This window comes from Thermobia domestica, chromosome 1 (assembly GCF_964235325.1).
Source record: "Thermobia domestica chromosome 1, izTheDome1.hap1.1, whole genome shotgun sequence".
Lineage (NCBI taxonomy): Eukaryota > Metazoa > Arthropoda > Insecta > Zygentoma > Lepismatidae > Thermobia > Thermobia domestica.
Window position 1 is genome coordinate 62,179,463 of NC_137454.1, and position 17,615 is coordinate 62,197,077.

At 35.2% G+C, this 17,615-nt stretch overlaps 1 protein-coding gene across 4 annotated transcripts in view; it reads left to right on the plus strand.

Annotated features, from left to right (window-relative positions):
- vari (MAGUK p55 subfamily member vari) overlaps positions 1-17,615 on the plus strand; it is a 238,726-nt gene that overhangs the window by 111,453 nt on the left and 109,658 nt on the right. For all 4 annotated transcript variants that reach the window (XM_081757759.1, XM_081757764.1, XM_081757756.1 and 1 more), the window contains one exon: positions 13,547-13,668. In XM_081757759.1, the coding sequence (XP_081613885.1) occupies positions 13,547-13,668 (122 nt within the window). The remainder of the gene's footprint in view (positions 1-13,546; positions 13,669-17,615) is intronic.

A 17,615-nucleotide genomic window follows, 5' to 3' on the forward strand; every position in this document is an offset into this window, starting at 1 on the left:
TGATGCATTTGCAATTTAGCGATTTCAAGCTACCTGTTTGACCACGTTACATTTCGATTGTCCAAAAACTTGACGTCCCAGGAAGAAACAGGGGTCATTTTCGACTTCGGTGCATCCAGAAGCGTAAAAATCAGCTAAACTTATGCAAACGGTTTTTTGGTTGCAGATTGTGTTTTCCCTGAAGATGGAGGAACCTAATTACAGCACGGTATGGGATTTTTTCCAACACGCTACCGCTGCGTAAATTTCTTCTAACTGTAACAACAATTCAACGGGATCTATAACGATACAAATTATCACACATGTTAGTGAGATACTATCTTACTGCAAATTTTTACACTACCAGCATTTCTTTTACATGGTGAGAGAAGAACTCCTGACCTTCCGTTGTAAAATCTAGTAAGGAAAAGTAATACTATGTATTGCGTTAACAGATTTGGTTAATATATATACATTTGAACATAACATCAAGATTGGCGAAAAGCAGATGGCGTATGTTCAACTGGATAGTTGGTGTTCAGCTTATCAATTATGTCTGATTTTTTTAAAACATACATTCTGCTATTTGATAATTCACGTACTTCCCTAATTACTCTACGAAACTTGATTTATTATTGCTACTTGGAGTTAAACGTCCCTTTTCAGCATTTGTACTGTATAAGACGGAACCAATCCTTTAAGTTGTGTTTGTATCCAAGGCAAATCGAACCTGCACTCAAGTTTTCACTTGGCCACGAATGGGTACTTCACAAAGTTGTTGGACTAACGGCGAAAACTGTGTTCCGATAGAAGCAGTTTTTAAGGTAAAACAGCGCACACCAAAGGTAATTCTGCTAGTATTTCGTGTTCGTAGTGGAAAACCAGTTAGATTAGCTCAAATAGTAGGATTGTTTTCTTTACTTAAGGTACTGTTGTAAGACTTCGTGTAAAATAATGCTGCTTAATTTTGCATTGTCCTGAAGCAACTTGATAAAGACATGCAACATGAATATGCATCTTATGTCGTCTTCAGTTCCTTGAAAATACAAGTTCGTGATTTTCTATACGTCATTCTTCATCAAAAAGAAAAAGAAAAGAAAAGAAAAAATGCTATGTAAAGAGTTGTTAGGCCATGAAACTGAATAAGAAATTGAAAGAAAATAATAAATATTCTCGGAGAAGAAAGAGTTCCATTTGATATAGGTCATTAAACACAGACTGTTGTGCGTACGAATGATTGAAATGCGAAGGAGATCGGTAAAACGATCGGGCTTCCGTCACGGACCACGATAATTGCTACATCCTAACCTAAAAAAATGTTTTTAACGGTAACGTAGGTTGCCACAGAAAGATCTTTAAAGTGTGTGTTCTCTTTCTGTTGTTGTTGTTGTTTTTTTTTTTTTTTTTTTTTTTTTTTTGTAATTATTAGTTTTCATTCTTATTATTTTCAGTATCAAATATATAACAACTTTCGTCGCTCTACGAGTGCTTGAAAATTCTTCTATTTATTTATTATTTTGCAACTAGCAGAACTAAGCTTTTGATTATTATTATTAGTCGAAGTAATGTGTTAATACATACGTAAACTTATACCTACATTGCAGTATTTTATAAAATAGGCTTTAGTAAGCATAATTATTAACATTTTGTAGGATTTTTGTATTGCATTTAGTTTTAAGTGCATCCGGGCACATTTTGTGGAATAGTGTGTATTTCTTTCCATTTTTGCTTGTAGGTAACTTAATATACCTTTTTGTGTCTCTCAAGGAAACGTTGGCTTTTGTTATGTTAAGCTGTTTTCTTAACTGTATTTTCCCTCTCTTTTTCAAGTGTTTACTTGCTATCCATGACGTTTCTCTTAGGACATAGGTTTTGTTTTACATTGCTTGTATTTCCTCACCGTATCATTTGTATGCGTTTGTGCTCTCTGTTTTTCCTCTAAAGATGATTCCAATCGATGACAACAGAAGGAGAGAACGAAAGAAAGAAAAGGGTAAAAGCAATTCCATGTCTTTGTAGAAAGGATTTGACAAGCATTGCAAGAGAACGAGGGTCACGTAGTTTCAAGGAAACCAATATAGGCTTAGTGCATTCAATTTTTATTTGTTGTTAGATCGAGTTATCAGATAGCATATGGATTACCTGATAACTTGGTATAACAACAGATATATGGGAAGCATCAAATAATCTTATTTAGTGAAGTAATTACTTACATTGCTACTTCAAGTTACATATTTTCCAGTTTAACGTCTTGCGATTAGGTACCGTAAAACGGGGCTACTTTGACAGGTTTTGGACTACGGTAGTTTAGATGTGTACACGGGACATTTTCTGCAACCAATGAATGATACTGTTCTCATCATAACAATAGGTATCTAGACTATCACATCCACTACTAAACCTAAGTTTCTACAAGTAAGTTTTGGCGGGAAGAAATTAAGAAATACCGGTCAAAGTAGCCCCGGGGGTAGGGCTACTTTGACATCTTATGTATTTGCTGCATAAGGTCAAAGTTACTCAACGTATGGAGTTATTTTGACATGGAATTTATGTAAAGTGTATAAAACACTGTTTTGGTCATGTGTAAAGTACGGTATTCTGTATAGTTGATAAGCACGAAATCTTTATTTTCTTGTGGTACATCATTATACACCACTATACAAGTTTTTCTAAAGCTTTACTTTTAACATCTTTTACTTTGAACATACCCGGTGCTTTACCTTACATTGTTACTTTATTTTTTACTCTACTTTCTTTACTTTACTTTTAACATAATTACATATGTATCGGTGTGTTATCTTTACATGTAACAATGGAAAGAAAAACCTTAGTCGTCAACATCACAGTCGTAACAAGCATGTTGAGGATTTTTTGATCCACCATTACAAAACCCATACCCCCATTTTTTGCACAGGACACATTGAATTCACTCTCTATATCGTCAGAGTGCGAATTAGATTATTCATTTTTGGGGGGAATAAACAGTGGCGGATCTAGAAGTCCTTGTATTATATATTGGGGGACAGGAAGGATATTGAAAGGGAGTAGAAATACAATGGGAAAAATCCCTCATCCCCTCCGGCAATTCGCACCGTGGACACCATATCGGTCTTTATCTATGAAAGTACCGTATATGCAACAATTGTCACAGGAAGCACGAATTGCTCATCTGTCAAGTAGCCCCAATCTATGTCAAAGTAACCCTAAATGTCAAAGTAGCCCCGTTTTACGGTACTGAGGCTGAAGGAGACAGTGATGATATGAATGATAATGATATAATGGTAAAATAAGTGGGAGGAAACGGGAGAACATCGAGAAAATCCACTCACAGGGTTGGCTGGTTTAAACCAGCTGTTTAAAAAAAACTGGTTTAAACCAAAAGAAGAACTAAAAATGCTCCGAGTGTCCTGAGTTCAATTCTCGATCGAACCACAACTTTTCAAGTGTAAACGAAGTAACAGTTCGGATGTCACTTTAAGAGAAAGTCGTCTTGATAGCCTCGGTGTTACATAAAGATGTTAAGCCTAAACATACCAAACGAAACCAAATTGTATATTTCTGCTTGCCTGAATGCCTGTTGTTTTATAAAGAAGCAAAGGCTGCTTAAATATATCATATTGATAGACATTTGCAAAATTTATCGACTGACTACGTAGCTTCCAATATTAGCTTGGATTGGTCTTTAATTTTATTTAATGATATCTACATACTAAATTTGCAATTTATTACCTCAGTTTTAGGGTGCTGGTTGTGATACGTTGACTTTAAAATTTTATGTGCAAAGCAATAACGGGATTTGCTTTGCATTTAAAGTAATAACAGGATTTTCCCAATGGCTAAGGCGGGAATTTCCCGATTTATATGTAATTCTGTGTAATGGTTTCACTTGTGCAACTGTTATCTTTTTGTCCTGAAATGACTCTTGATAATTATATTAACAAGTATGTAAAGATCGGTACAATGTATTTTTACCAGAAGTCCTTCGTGAGTGAGTCGGGAGACTCATCGCATTTGTGGCCAATTAGTCCCGGTTTCGAGTCTAAATGGAGAACAATTTCTTTCGGATGTAAGCCGGGAAGCGGTTTGGATTCCGCTTTAAGCTTATGTGACCCCTTCCAGCATAACCCCGTTGTTACATACTAACATCAAGGCGAAACAAACTGCCCGTATGTAATATAAATACATAGAGCAAATTATTTAAACCAAAAAATCTGGTTTAAAGCCCAACAAACCGTGTGTGTGTATTTTTTTTAAATAAAAAACATGGTTTTTGCCAACCCTGCCCACGCACACGGTGTTTGTTCATTACAAAAGCCCACTTGGTGGCAGCTGGCATCGACTCAGGGACCTCATGCGCCAGAGAAGAGCGCTGTACTTTTAAGTCATCGCATTTTATATTAAAAACTCTCTTACAGAAAGTGTTTCCGTAATGTAGGACTAGTGAAAGAGTCCAAAATTGTACTGATCTTTAAAGAAGTTGATTTTCTTGGAAGATACTCATCAGAAGTTACCCTTACGCATGTCGTTTTATTAAGCTCGATGTGGTCTGTCAGCTGTCATATGCCGTATATTTGGACGGTATTTTAGTAAAATAGAATTAAAGTTTGAGTCCCTTGTGAATATAGTATCCGTGCCCTATCTGTGTGAATCACGTCAATGACATATATATTTGAGTTATTCACCAGTAATGGTAAATATCCCAGGGATGTTCGATTGTTGCGTATTTTCTTATACGGTATGTGTAATTCCTGTAACTTCTTCCATGTTGACTCTGGAATTATTATCATAGGATTTAATATTATGACGTCTCTAATACATACATTAATACAAACATACATATTAATGTCTGAGTAAGCTAACGTTACGTTATCGAAACTGTTACGAAATATTTTAATTTTTAATAGAGAAGTACATACTCTGGTCAGAAAAATAGTAATTCCTGTGCTACTTTAACGTTGTTATTGAAGTTTGGTATCTATAGAAGTTTGGTTTTTCAACTCCGAGACATCGCATTAAACCGCCTAAATACTGTACACCACCGACATACAAGGGACCACAACCAGAGGATCTTGGAAGTGCGATAACGTCATCCTGAACAAACTTCAATTGAATTGTACAATTCATCGTTGTACCTTGGTGCATTCTGCGATTTATATGGCGTGGTTGTAGCGTTTACTACAGCGTATGTTTCAGTATCAGTTTCACCGTAATATGTGGGTAGTTCTTGTACAGCATCAGTTCACCTCTGGTGCGTGAGGTCCCTGGTTTGATCTCCGCTCAAGGCAAGTAAACTTCGTGGTGGACAAATATCGTATTCATGTTTTTCTCGTTTTTTTTTCTGTTTCCTTCCTCTTTCTTCGTTCCACCATTTCATTCATTTCTCGTCATCACTGCCTCTTTTAGCCTAGCCGGCATAATCGTGGAGCGTAAAACTGAAACATTTCATTTTATTTGTACAGCATCATTTTTTAAACTTTCAAGAAAAATAGTTTTTCCTCGATTTTTTTTCAAAAACTACGGATGAGCGTTTGTACTTCATTTTGTTCAGCGGAAGTTCTATCGATTGGTATGTCTCTCATCTTTGGACATTTTTCACCGATAAACGATAATATTCTAGGATATATCTTTGACTCGTTTTATAATATTAAAGAATAATGTTGAATGTAACGAATTTTGTCACGAGTTGTTATTTTAAGAGGGATGTATTTGTAGTATTATGCTACGTTTATGTACAGTACATATTGACAATATCTACTGCTTTATACACTATTAATGACAATAAAGTACCGGCACTCTATCTTAAGGATTCTGTCCTTTCATGTGGGAGACAAGACTCGATTCCTAGTATCGCGTCATGTGAGTAGAATCCCACACTAAACGTACATCCATATTTGACGTTGCATAGGAACTGTAAAAGGATGTTAAATCGCAAACGAGCAGAAATAATGTAAAGAATGTATTCTCATTTCAGAGTATTCGAAACCTCAATGAATTATACAATAATTATCAGGAACTAATTTTATGAATTAATTAAATCGCGTGCGGTGGCATATTGTGAGAATAAAGTGGATGAAATCCGTGAAGTTACAACGTTGTTGACGGGAGCCAAGCATCTAAACATTCCCCTTATCCATCTTGAATATGTCAACCAAAGGCTATGACATTTAAAACCAGGAACAATATTATCCGGACTTGCTTTGCATGTTAGAATAGTAACTTAAGTTATATTGTGATCAGTGCGAAAGAGGTTTTGAACAAATGAACATATAATAATTGTCAAATATACTTACGAGATTTTTTAAAAATATAAACTCCACTATACAAGTAATTCAAATATTAAAGAGTAGCTAAGTCAGTTTGCATGTTTTTCTTTTAAAATAAGGGGGAAACAGTATCATTATTCTGTCCTTGTAACTATTAAATTGTATCAAACAAAGTTGTTAGTTACTGATTTCTAGTTATTATGGAAAGAAATATAATGTATAACATCATAATTGTCTCGCGAAGACTGATCTTTGGATCACTGTGTTCATAATGTATCATTATATTATAATACCCTATTTTATTCTCTTTTGAAAGGCGTCTAAAAAACTAATAACTAACGTATTATTGTAAATAAATGGTTGTTTAATAGCTATACCGGAAAGGATTAAAGTTGTACTTTTAAAACAGTAGTGGATTTACGCGGAGGCGCCGAGTGCAACCTTCCTAACCGAAAACCATATTTTTTTTCCTTCTGAGCTCAGCTGGTTTCGCAGTACACTAAGCCACACGTCCCACACCGAGCTAATACTAGTTTAATAGAGTTCCCTTCAAATTGTACATACATTGGGGTCGTTGTAAGGTTTTAAACTGATGTGTGTACCACTAGCATTCAGGAACGTTATACACGGTAGTTGGTATAACGTTCACGCGCTAAGTACTCGGTTCCTCTCCTTTTTAAACTTACAGCTTGTGCAACTTATTTATTTATTTATTTATTTTTCAACAGTGCAGAATTATTATACCCTGCTAGGAATAGAAATAAAAGAAACTGTTCCCAACTTTTCTTGGACTATTTCAAACATGTGTACTTTACTAGTAACTATTATCATGTTACAATTAATTGTTATTGCATGTACTACATAAAAGCTAGCAACAAAAGTAATTTGTTATATTATTTGTAGAAAAATTATAATATTGTGCAACTTGATTCTGTTAGGGTTATAAAGCTCCGTTTCGTAGCTATGTTCATTATTCAAAAGTCTACCCGCCCCTTCAGACGACCTTTCTGGATCCACTGTGTTCTAAACTGGTATATTTTTTTTAGATCATACAAAGTGGATATTATAAGGTTGTAATGTTATACTTCCGTTACTCCACATGAAACTCTTAAACGAGAGTGAGTTTTTGAATTCTGTTTTGTGCAATAAACAAAGCAATCTTCTTGACCGAGTTTTGTAATGGAATCAATGGATTAACACCTTCACAGGTAACAGTGGCATTAACGGTGGTTATGCATATCACATTTTCTACTATTGTGAAGAAGGTGTACAACTCTAGAATGCTGAAACTTATATATCACACTATTAGATGGCACTAGACATCCTACAGCGGTTGACATCTGCCGGATGAAATTGAAACTTTACATGATCTTCTTTACCGTCTTTGGCAGAGTTTATATCTTAGATATCAAAAAGAACATTTCTGCAGAAAGAACGAAAATAATGTTTATGGATTGATAGGTTGCTTTCATGTAAACTCGGCTTTGATTCTCAGTGCGAGTCTGTGTATCTGGTTTTTTGTCAAGCAGTACCATTGTGTTTTATATATGTTTGCTGCTGAAAAGAGACATTGAACCCCAAATAAGTTTGTTAATTTTGTTTGAAAACTTCAAACTGTATTTGTATACAGGGCGTCATATATATATATATATATATATATATATATATATATATATATATATATATATATATATAGATAGATAGATATAATACATATTAATCTCAGAGACAATTGACACTTGAGAAAAGATGCTGTCGTATTCCATTAATTTGAATTACTTAATGCCAGGAGTCTGTCGGTGACATCGGTGTAAGGAGGCAACTCAAAACTGTTAAAGGGCAAGGAGATCAACTAATATATCATTTGCCATTTCTGTGCAACAACAACTATTTACGTCAGTATTTTCAGCTTCCCGATCCATGACGTAAGAGCGCTTTTTACAATCTGAAAAAAAAGTAAAGGTACACCCTAGATATGATTAAAATAGAACAAAATTACAGAACCTGTGGTTCATTAATTTGAAAAGTGATGATACTTTGAGGTAATGAAATTCGATCAGAGGCATCAACCGAGAAAGTAACTCAAAAATTTAAAATAGTAAACGGGATCAAGTAATGTATCTCGGGTGTTTGTGCAAAGGGAGTCGTTACAAAACTCGATTTTCCGGTCACTTAAAAAAAAAAAAAAAAAAGCATTACTGGAAAGAGAAAAGAAATCTACACATGTGTATATGTATACGGGGCTAAGTCAAATTTGAACTTGTACCGAAGTTATGAACTTGTGTATTCTGAGGTATCTCAAGAAATCATTACTATACGTAAACTTTAAATTCAATTTTCCCGAAAAGTTCTTTTTGACTTAGCATCCTTTGCTCAAGCACCGTAGATCAGCGTTTCCCAACCTTTTTCAACTTGCGGCACACTTCAGGGTAACTTGAATTCTCGCGGCACACATATTATTATTATTATTATTATTATTATTATTATTATTATTTGAAAATATAAAATACTGTAGTATTTTTTTCTGATTACTGACATCCTTCTCACAGAGAAGAAAGCTAGACCACTGTTTTTTCCCCGTGGTAAATCATTATGCTTATTTTTCATTTTAATTTAAAAATAGAAAACAATTACAATCAGATATAGGGCTCAAGTTGTTAAAAATACACTTTTTTTTCGAAAACTGTATCCAACCTTTCATTAAGAAGGAGGATCACTAAATAACGAACGAACAAACGAATCTCTTTTACTTTTAAAACACAAATATAGGTAATTCGTATGCATGTTTACTTTGCCGGAAGGATTGAATAATATTTTAAAATTTCAAGTTACGAAATAGTCTGCAACAATAAAGAAGCAATAATGGTCATAACAATGATAACAAATACTTTTTTTTCAAAATTAGAAATGTACAGAAAAATGTTCTACAAAAAAGTAACACAGTATGAAACTTTAAATTTTAGATTCATAGTAGTAATTTGAAATACAAATATACCTTTTTCTGTATGTCTTGCAATTTGATTGCTATAGAATTAATAATTTTGTTCCGATTTCCTCGCGGCACACCAGCGACCCATTCGCGGCACACCACTGTGCCGCGGCACACCGGTTGGGAAACGCTGCCGTAGATAGTTGTTTGAAAGGTCTTTATAAGACAAACATATTTGAAGCGCTTGGAGGATAAAGATGTTATGTAACAAATTGAATATGACAAGAAAATTGACTTTCACAACTTTGTCCCTTAACATACCGCTTTCATCCTTTCTAAATACCTGCACCCAGACGAGGACTCACTAAATAAGGTGTTACGTGGCATGATTAACATATAACACGTGCATGAACCGCCAGAATGCAACGTTTCAAAAAAAAATGTAACATAACACCTTTATCCTCCAAGCGCTTCATTTATATAGTTAGATTTGTGTTGCATCCAAAATGTAATCCATCTATCGTGAGGCAAAAATAATGTGGTGAGGGACGGTCTGTGAGATTGATCCTTCATGATGGTGTATACACCCGCTAAGTGCGCGGGAGTCAAGCCCCGGCATGGTTCGGAGTCCACGTTAAGAGTTGATTCCGTCCTTCATAACCTTGGTATTGCAGTAGGAGGCAGAACTCAAATTCATATTCCAAAACGGTATCTAGAGGTCAGTTTCTAAAATTTACCCGTCCGTCTCTAGTCTATCTTGGGGGGAGGAGGCACGGATCAGCGGTAGAGCGCTTACCTCTGGTGCGTGCGGTCCGTGGGTCGATTCCCGGCTAAGTTAGTTTGTGGTGGACAATATGGTGCCCGTGAGTTTTCTCTGATACTCCCGTTTCCTCTAACTTTCTCATTCCACCAATTCTTCCATCACCATTCACTTGCTTTAATCATCGCCTTCTTCAGCCTAAAGCAGTGGTTCTCATGCATTGTGTCGCGCCACATTAATGTGTCACGCAGTCCTCTAAGATGTGTCGCGAATTTTTAGAATTTAAAAATCATGAAGGTTTTAATAATAACTAGTTAAAATCATCTTTGAGACAGACTGTACCAGTGAACGCCTCCAGCGGCAGCAATAATGTCCAGTAGTACATAGTCATTATATTATAAAAACTTATAGGGTTACACTAATAATAATAATAATAATAATAATAATAATAATAATAATAATAATAATATATAATGAAAATATCAAAGAAGTGTGTTGCGATGTCCTATAGGTTCAATAAACTGTGTCGTCAGTGAAAAAAGTTTGAGAACCACTGACCTAAAGGGCAAAATCGTGGTTCTTAAACTGAAAAACTTAATTTCATTTCATTTTTCTAGTATATCGTGAGGTACAGTTAATATGTTGGTTGCTACAAAGCAGAAACATGATGAAAGTGTATTCTGGATTGAAAATCAATCTATGGTAGATTGAGAATTATAAGAGCAGAAACTGAATCAGGTTTTAGTGGAATCTAGATGTATATTGAACGATAACTCGCTTTTATTCCTCCTCGGCTGTAAATTTAATGATCCATTGGTTAAAATGAGTGAACATCTGCATTGAAAATATAATAGATTTCATTGGAAAGTGAGGGGGAAAATAACGCAGAAAAGAGAAGTTGATGCTGTTCCAGAGAGACGTGGTGTATAGAGCAATACTGTTTTTAAGTGTCGCCCATAAATTGAAATGAGTTGATGTATGTGTGTGAGCTAAACCAAAATGGACCATTCTTCTCGGAAATAACAAAACAAGGGCCAATCTTTAAACCATGCTCCAGTTCAATATATCAACTGTTAACAACGGAAATGTTAAACCAAATTATAGAATGAAAATACTGAACTTTTCTTTCTTTCTCTCGGTAATTTATGGTGGCAGTCAACAGTGTCTTATGAGTGTTAAAAGAGGTTGTTAAGAACAGTGATCATATTGAGAATGGTAAATGACTGCATGTTAAGCATAGCCTTTTAAAATTAGTAAATGAAAAATAATCACTTTGCTTTTGAGAAGCAAATTTGAGCATTATAGAATAAAACATGTTTCTATGCAAATTACAATATTAATGGAACCTATTCAATGAAACGTTTTATGGTTCCTATTTAACTATTAAATTTTGTTCTTTTCACCTGAAAAAGTTGAAACCTGTGTACACCATGGAAATAAAACATACCTGCGATTACACTAAATGCAGGTTTCACTATCTCGTACGAGTAAGCAATTGTCATAGTTTCAAGTTTCCTTTTATGTTTTAAAGGCCAAACAAGTAAGCGTTCTCGCTTTACGTTTCACGCTGTATAGTTTATAGAATCAAAACAGGGTAGTGCATAACTCTCCCACTCACTGTACATAGAGGAAATAAGGTTTCTCGGTATAAACCAAGGTCATATCCAGGACGGAGATGTGGGGATTAGATGCCCTTTCGAAAATTCATAAGATCTCAAATTACACTTTTTAAAGACAAATCCTTATTTCTCGATTTTATTTCTAGCATGACCTTGCTACATACTATAAAATAGGATTGATATGAAAACTGCGAACTTGTTTCGAAGATTAGAGATTTTACGAAGCTTGCTAACAACTTTGAAACTACTATTATGCAGTAGCTCTTTCAGAAGTTGATACTTTGTTTGTTACATTTATATGCAAATGATCTTTATTATTGTTATTGATCTATAATTTCAGCGTAAAATATATATCCAAATGTATACGTACGAACCTCAACCATAGTTATTGAACATGAGCTTAATGGTTTAAGTGAGGTCAGCTAGCCTCTCTTGAGGTAGCAAAGGAAACACTCCAATCATAGCTTCAAGAGAAAAGTGAAAACTCAAGAATTACCTTATTCACATAAGATGTTCAAAATTATCTTAAAGACTAGGGGAGTTTTGTGCAATAATATCGCAGGTAAAGGTATGTATCCTCTCCCTCCACTTCATCCCAGGAACTAATTGTATAATTTGTGTGTCTTATTTTCCATAAGTAGAAGTTTTGCTTTGTATATACTTAAACAATTTGCTGAGCAAAACAATATATTCACATTAAAAAAAAATTACATACGTGTTAGTTGGCGAAACTGTAACACATATGTAATTTTTAAATGTGAATATATTGTTTTGCTCAGCAAATATTTGTTGGTGTTTTGTGTGTCTATGTTAGCCTGCTGCAGTGCCAATCTTCTACTCGCTCTCCTAAAATTTGATTTTGAGTTGTCACTTTCCTGTTAAAGCTACGATACGCAGTCCAAACTATAATATTTCTCATTGGGTTAACTATAGTATACAGGAAATTGAGAAGGCAGGGTGGAAAGTTCTAAGGGTGAGGTGATTTTTTAGTTTAGCGTCCCGTTCAGCAGCGAGGCTATATGAGACGTGGACCTACTGATTAACGTGGAATCCGAACCACATGAGCTCCCGCCGGGAATCGAACCCGGGTCTCCCACGCCAAAGGCGCGTACGCTAACCGCTTAGTCACGAGAAAGCTCAAAGTTCTAAGGGTGTCTTATGAGGGGCCTAACATATGAAAAACTTCCGCCTTTAAAATTATGCATTGTTCTTGTATTCTCTCTAGGTGTATTAGTTGTCTTAAATTCTTATTACTTTTAATCGTGAGTCGTAGTTACAACCACTTAAATTATTTTTCTGGAAAGTTAATTCACGTCACTACAGAAGTCAAAATCGGCAAAAATTTCTAAAGTACGAGGCAGTTATTCATGTAATTAGGAGGGTATGATGACACAATATTAAAACTTCACAGCTAATGATCCCTGATTCGATTCTTTACCATGTTGTAGTGGACAACATCGTGAGCATCTGTTTCTTAATTTTTCCGTTTCTGCTCACTCTATTTCATCAACTCCTTTACAATTATTCACTTTCATTTATCCAGTGTACAGGCATAATCACATGACGTCAAAGTAGAATTGATTTCATATTCTCATAAGGTAAGATTTGCATGTATTATCCGCTCTTGTCCTTTGCTCCTACATCTAGAAGGCGGAAAGAAGTATTATCCATTTCGTTTATAGGAACTACATACGAATCAAATTAGTTTGAGGAATCTGGCCTTAGAAATGGTAGAACTCTCTTGGCTGCATTTGTGTACGAATCTAACAACCCATTGTATTTGGAATCCATTATTTTGCAAATTCATCAAATATAATACTTATTTGTTTGCCTGTATTTGAAATGGGAATTGTCATCCATACTAGTGATATTAATAAACAAGTAAATAAAATGATTTAAAGTAACGAAAGACTGACTGTTGTTTTCATATTTTAAAATACATACTTATTAAATATAAAATATATTTATTTAGTATTGTTTCTGTTTTTCATTGCAGCTGCATTCCAGCATGTGAGAGAAAACATCGAGGAACTGAATGGGCGGGTGGGAGCCAACGATACTGATCTCATCTTTCTCAAAGGCCTCATGGACAGTCCCATCATGAGGTCTCTTGTCAAGGTAAGCTTCGGTAACATCTTTATTCTTGCATGAGACAAAGTTTCGAATATTGTGCTGATGTGCTTCAGAATCATGTTTTGTGTTTTAATTTATGTATATCGAAACAATTTTTTTCTTTCAAAAAAAAAAAAAAAAAAACATAAGAAAGGCAGTAGAGTTGTATATGCCATCCAGTTGAAAGGACACTATTTCCATTGTCACAGCTTACCATTCTGATTTTTTTTTTCCTCGAGGTATATGTCGCAGAAGGCATTTAACAGAACGCGGCTATAACTTCTTACAGAATATGTATAGAAATGAGCTACCCAAAAGCTTCTGCTGTGATTGTGCCGTAACTGAAGAACATGGCTGCTTCATTCATCATTCGTCGTTATATTATCAGTAAAATTAAGTCGAAATAATTGAAAGACTTACTCGTTGGTTAGTTAGAGTTTGGTGTCTCATCCTAGCACCGAGACTATACGAGAGATGGACCCGCAGTTTCAGATGGAATCTGAATCACTGTAATACGTTCAGATTTCAAGGCTCTCCCACTGGGAATCGAACCCGTGACCTTGTGCACCAAAGGGTCTCGCGGTAGCCATTAGACCGGTGAGGAGGGCCAAAGGGTCACTCTTGAGCTCAAAACTAAAATAAGTAAATATATAAAAATAAAGATAGATCACGATGTTACTAGAGAAGTATCAGAAGTGATAGTATTGTATTATAAAAATGCTTGTCAGAGTTCTGTTCGAAACAGGTTAGATTCCTGTCATGACTGGTTATCGTTCTCCCCTTTGGTGTAGGATGCCCGAGTTCGGTTATCTTGAAGCTAAGTTAGTTCAGCACTTCTGTTATCCTGTTAGTCCACATCTTGTAGCCTCGGTATTGCAAAATGACCAAGAATTTCAAAGCAAACATCCAAAAGCAAATTTTAGTGCACTTACCTAACGTATCTAGGCGGGAAACTATAAGCCAATAGAGCAAAGTCATAGTAACCATTTGTTTTCCCAAGTTGTTAGAAAAAAAATAGCGTGAGAAAACTTGGAAATTAGGGAGATGAATGAAGGGATCGAATGAGAATTAGGATTAGAGATTGCATGTTACAATAATTGAGGAATTACGACATCATCATGTAATATTCAATTGCGTCAATTAAGAGCCACCAATATGTCGGAAAGAATTTTCGACACAAAAAATAAATAACAGTTTGTAACAACAAAACAAAGAATAATGACTACAAAATGCTTGGCTCTTTATGTAGAAGAAGCAGTCCTGACTCCTGACAAACTCACTGGGTGAACAACTCCCAGGCTAAAGCGCTTAAGCGAGGTATTTGAAATCTGAAGAATGCATAGGATTCGTGACATAAAGTGCCACTAAGGAAGATTGTTGGAAGCTCAACAGGGAAGGGAGAAAATAGTGGTGACAATTATTAGTGTGTATTAAAATATCCATAGCTCCGAATTCCTGAAGAACAGATCTTGAAATTTGATATATGAACTTATTTAAAATAATAAAATATGTGTTTCAACCAGGCGCGCACCCAGATATTTTTGTTGAGAGGGGTCAAGCTTTGAGGGAGGGTCCAATACTACAAGCTACTACATCTACACTGTGAAAAAAAATGTATAGCAAACGTATAACTGAAAACCCATGTTTTATAATACTTTGTGTATAAGTGTTCCATCAGTACGTACTTTCCGTATGAAACAATATAGGCGGTCAGGATCTGACATATAGATAGACGTATATAACATATCGTCGTATGAGAACCAGAGGAACGTAACTCTACTTTCATAGGTTTACAGGAGAGAGAGGAGAAAAACTCATATTTTTCAAACAAATGTTGTTTTAGTAAGACGGTAAACACGTTTTTACGTAGCAGACAATTCATAACAAAGCCAGATTTAATAATTCTCAAATGACACCAAGTGGGGCTTTCAGAATTATGTTCAACATATAAGCAAATAAAAGTCCTATTCTTGGAGTTACGTTCCACTGGTTCTCATTCGACGATATAGCTGACGAAGGTAACATACATATATGTATATAATATAAGGAAGACTGTTAGATATCAGACATCCTGCAACGGCATGATGTAACAATTAAGGGCAGAGTCCTATACTGATTTCTGTAGTAAGCAAGAGGATTCCGTATATTTGTACAATATACCGCTGTCCAGAGAACGGATTTTTCTCAGTCGGTAATATTGAATGGGTATTATTCTACACCCGAAAAAAACGATAAGTAACTGTAAAATATTTTCACTTATATTTTCAGGGAAAAAAATATCAGAGAAAGAGTACAGATGAAACGTGACATCAAATTTTCATGCTAATCAATCATCTCTTGTTAAACAAGAATAGTTTATTTATTATTATTATTATTGTTGTTGTTGTTTTAGAGAGAAAGTATACAAATGAATGCTGAATTAGAAAAGTCTTATTTGGGGGGGGGGAGGGATCTGGGCCCAGTGAGCCGTTGGTTTCAGCTTTTTTAGATATTTGACCTAAAAAGGAAGAAACTGGGTAGGAATAAAAGGGGTGGGGATTAAGTTATTATAATAACATGTATATATCTTAAAATCTCTTAATGTTAGACATGACAGTTTGGTATGTGGATTTGTCACTTAAAATAATAAGATTAGTGTTTCAGTGTTTCTACAAGTTTGACTTTGAAGGGAAGAAAATAGGTTAGTCAGGAAGAAAAGGTGGGGTTACAGTTGTTACAATAAGATGGCCATACCACGGAATCCCTGCGTCAAATGTGGTATTTTGACATTTTTTATTTAAAATAATGGGTTTCAACGGTTTCATGGGTTTCAAAGTTTTTAATATCTATTTGCCCTAGATGGGAAGAAAAATTAAATGCAATTATGAGTTTTACGTCCTACGGTTATGCCGGCTAGGCTAAAGGAGACGGTGATGATGAGAAATGAATGAAATGATAGAATGAAGAAAGTGGGAGGAAACGGGAGAATCCCGAGAAAACCCACGCACACGGTGTTTGTCCACCACAAAGCTCACTTGGCGGGAGAGAGACGAGAAGAAAAATGTTTCAATAGATACCGTGACCAATATTAGTTCACCTCAAAAATTCACTAGTTCACTAGACACTATTTTAGTCTTACATTATTCATAGTATGAAAACCATAAATTGATAAAATTTTTGTACGAATACAGTGAAGAGCATTTATTAACACGTACACATACGCAAAACACAATATACCGAGGTACTCCAAAAGTAAGTATGGTTTAAATATAGTTATATCAAACCCTTCGTGGTGAATCTCGCATGACGCGGGAGCATTCTGATATCTAGATGAAATTAAGAAAATTACTATTAAGGCCCTTGTCTGAGTTTACCCCACTATTTTGAAATGTAGTGAATTCTTCAAGACAATCAATAATACCAAGAATATAGAATGTGAACCAGGTAGTATCTATAAAATGATATTAAATAAACCAATAAGTTTCCAAACTTTTTTATGCAGACCAGAAATTTGGATGAGCAGCTTATGACATCACAGTTGTTGGGCACTCAAATTTATCTATATATATAAAAGAGAACGTACAAATCCTTTGTCCGCTCATCACGCTAATACGGCTGAACCAATTTCTTTTATTTTTGGGGGGTTATTAGGATTTGGACCCTAGATGGTTTTTATCATATCACTTTAATTTTCAATTACCAGTGTCTTGAGATAATTGACCATTCAGGTGTCCATTACGTACAAATCCTTTGTTAGTTCATCATAGGTATAAAAATAAACGTATTTATATGCAACCCGCATGACCGTGTCACTCGGCGGGTTAACATACATGACAGGCGTTATAATGGTTTTTATCATATCACTTGAAAGCGAAAAAGTAAAAATTATCTAAGTAACAAAGTTTATTGCGTTCGGGGGTGACCGCAGCGAAGCGGGGCGGGTTAACATAAATGACAGGCGATATAATGTTAAC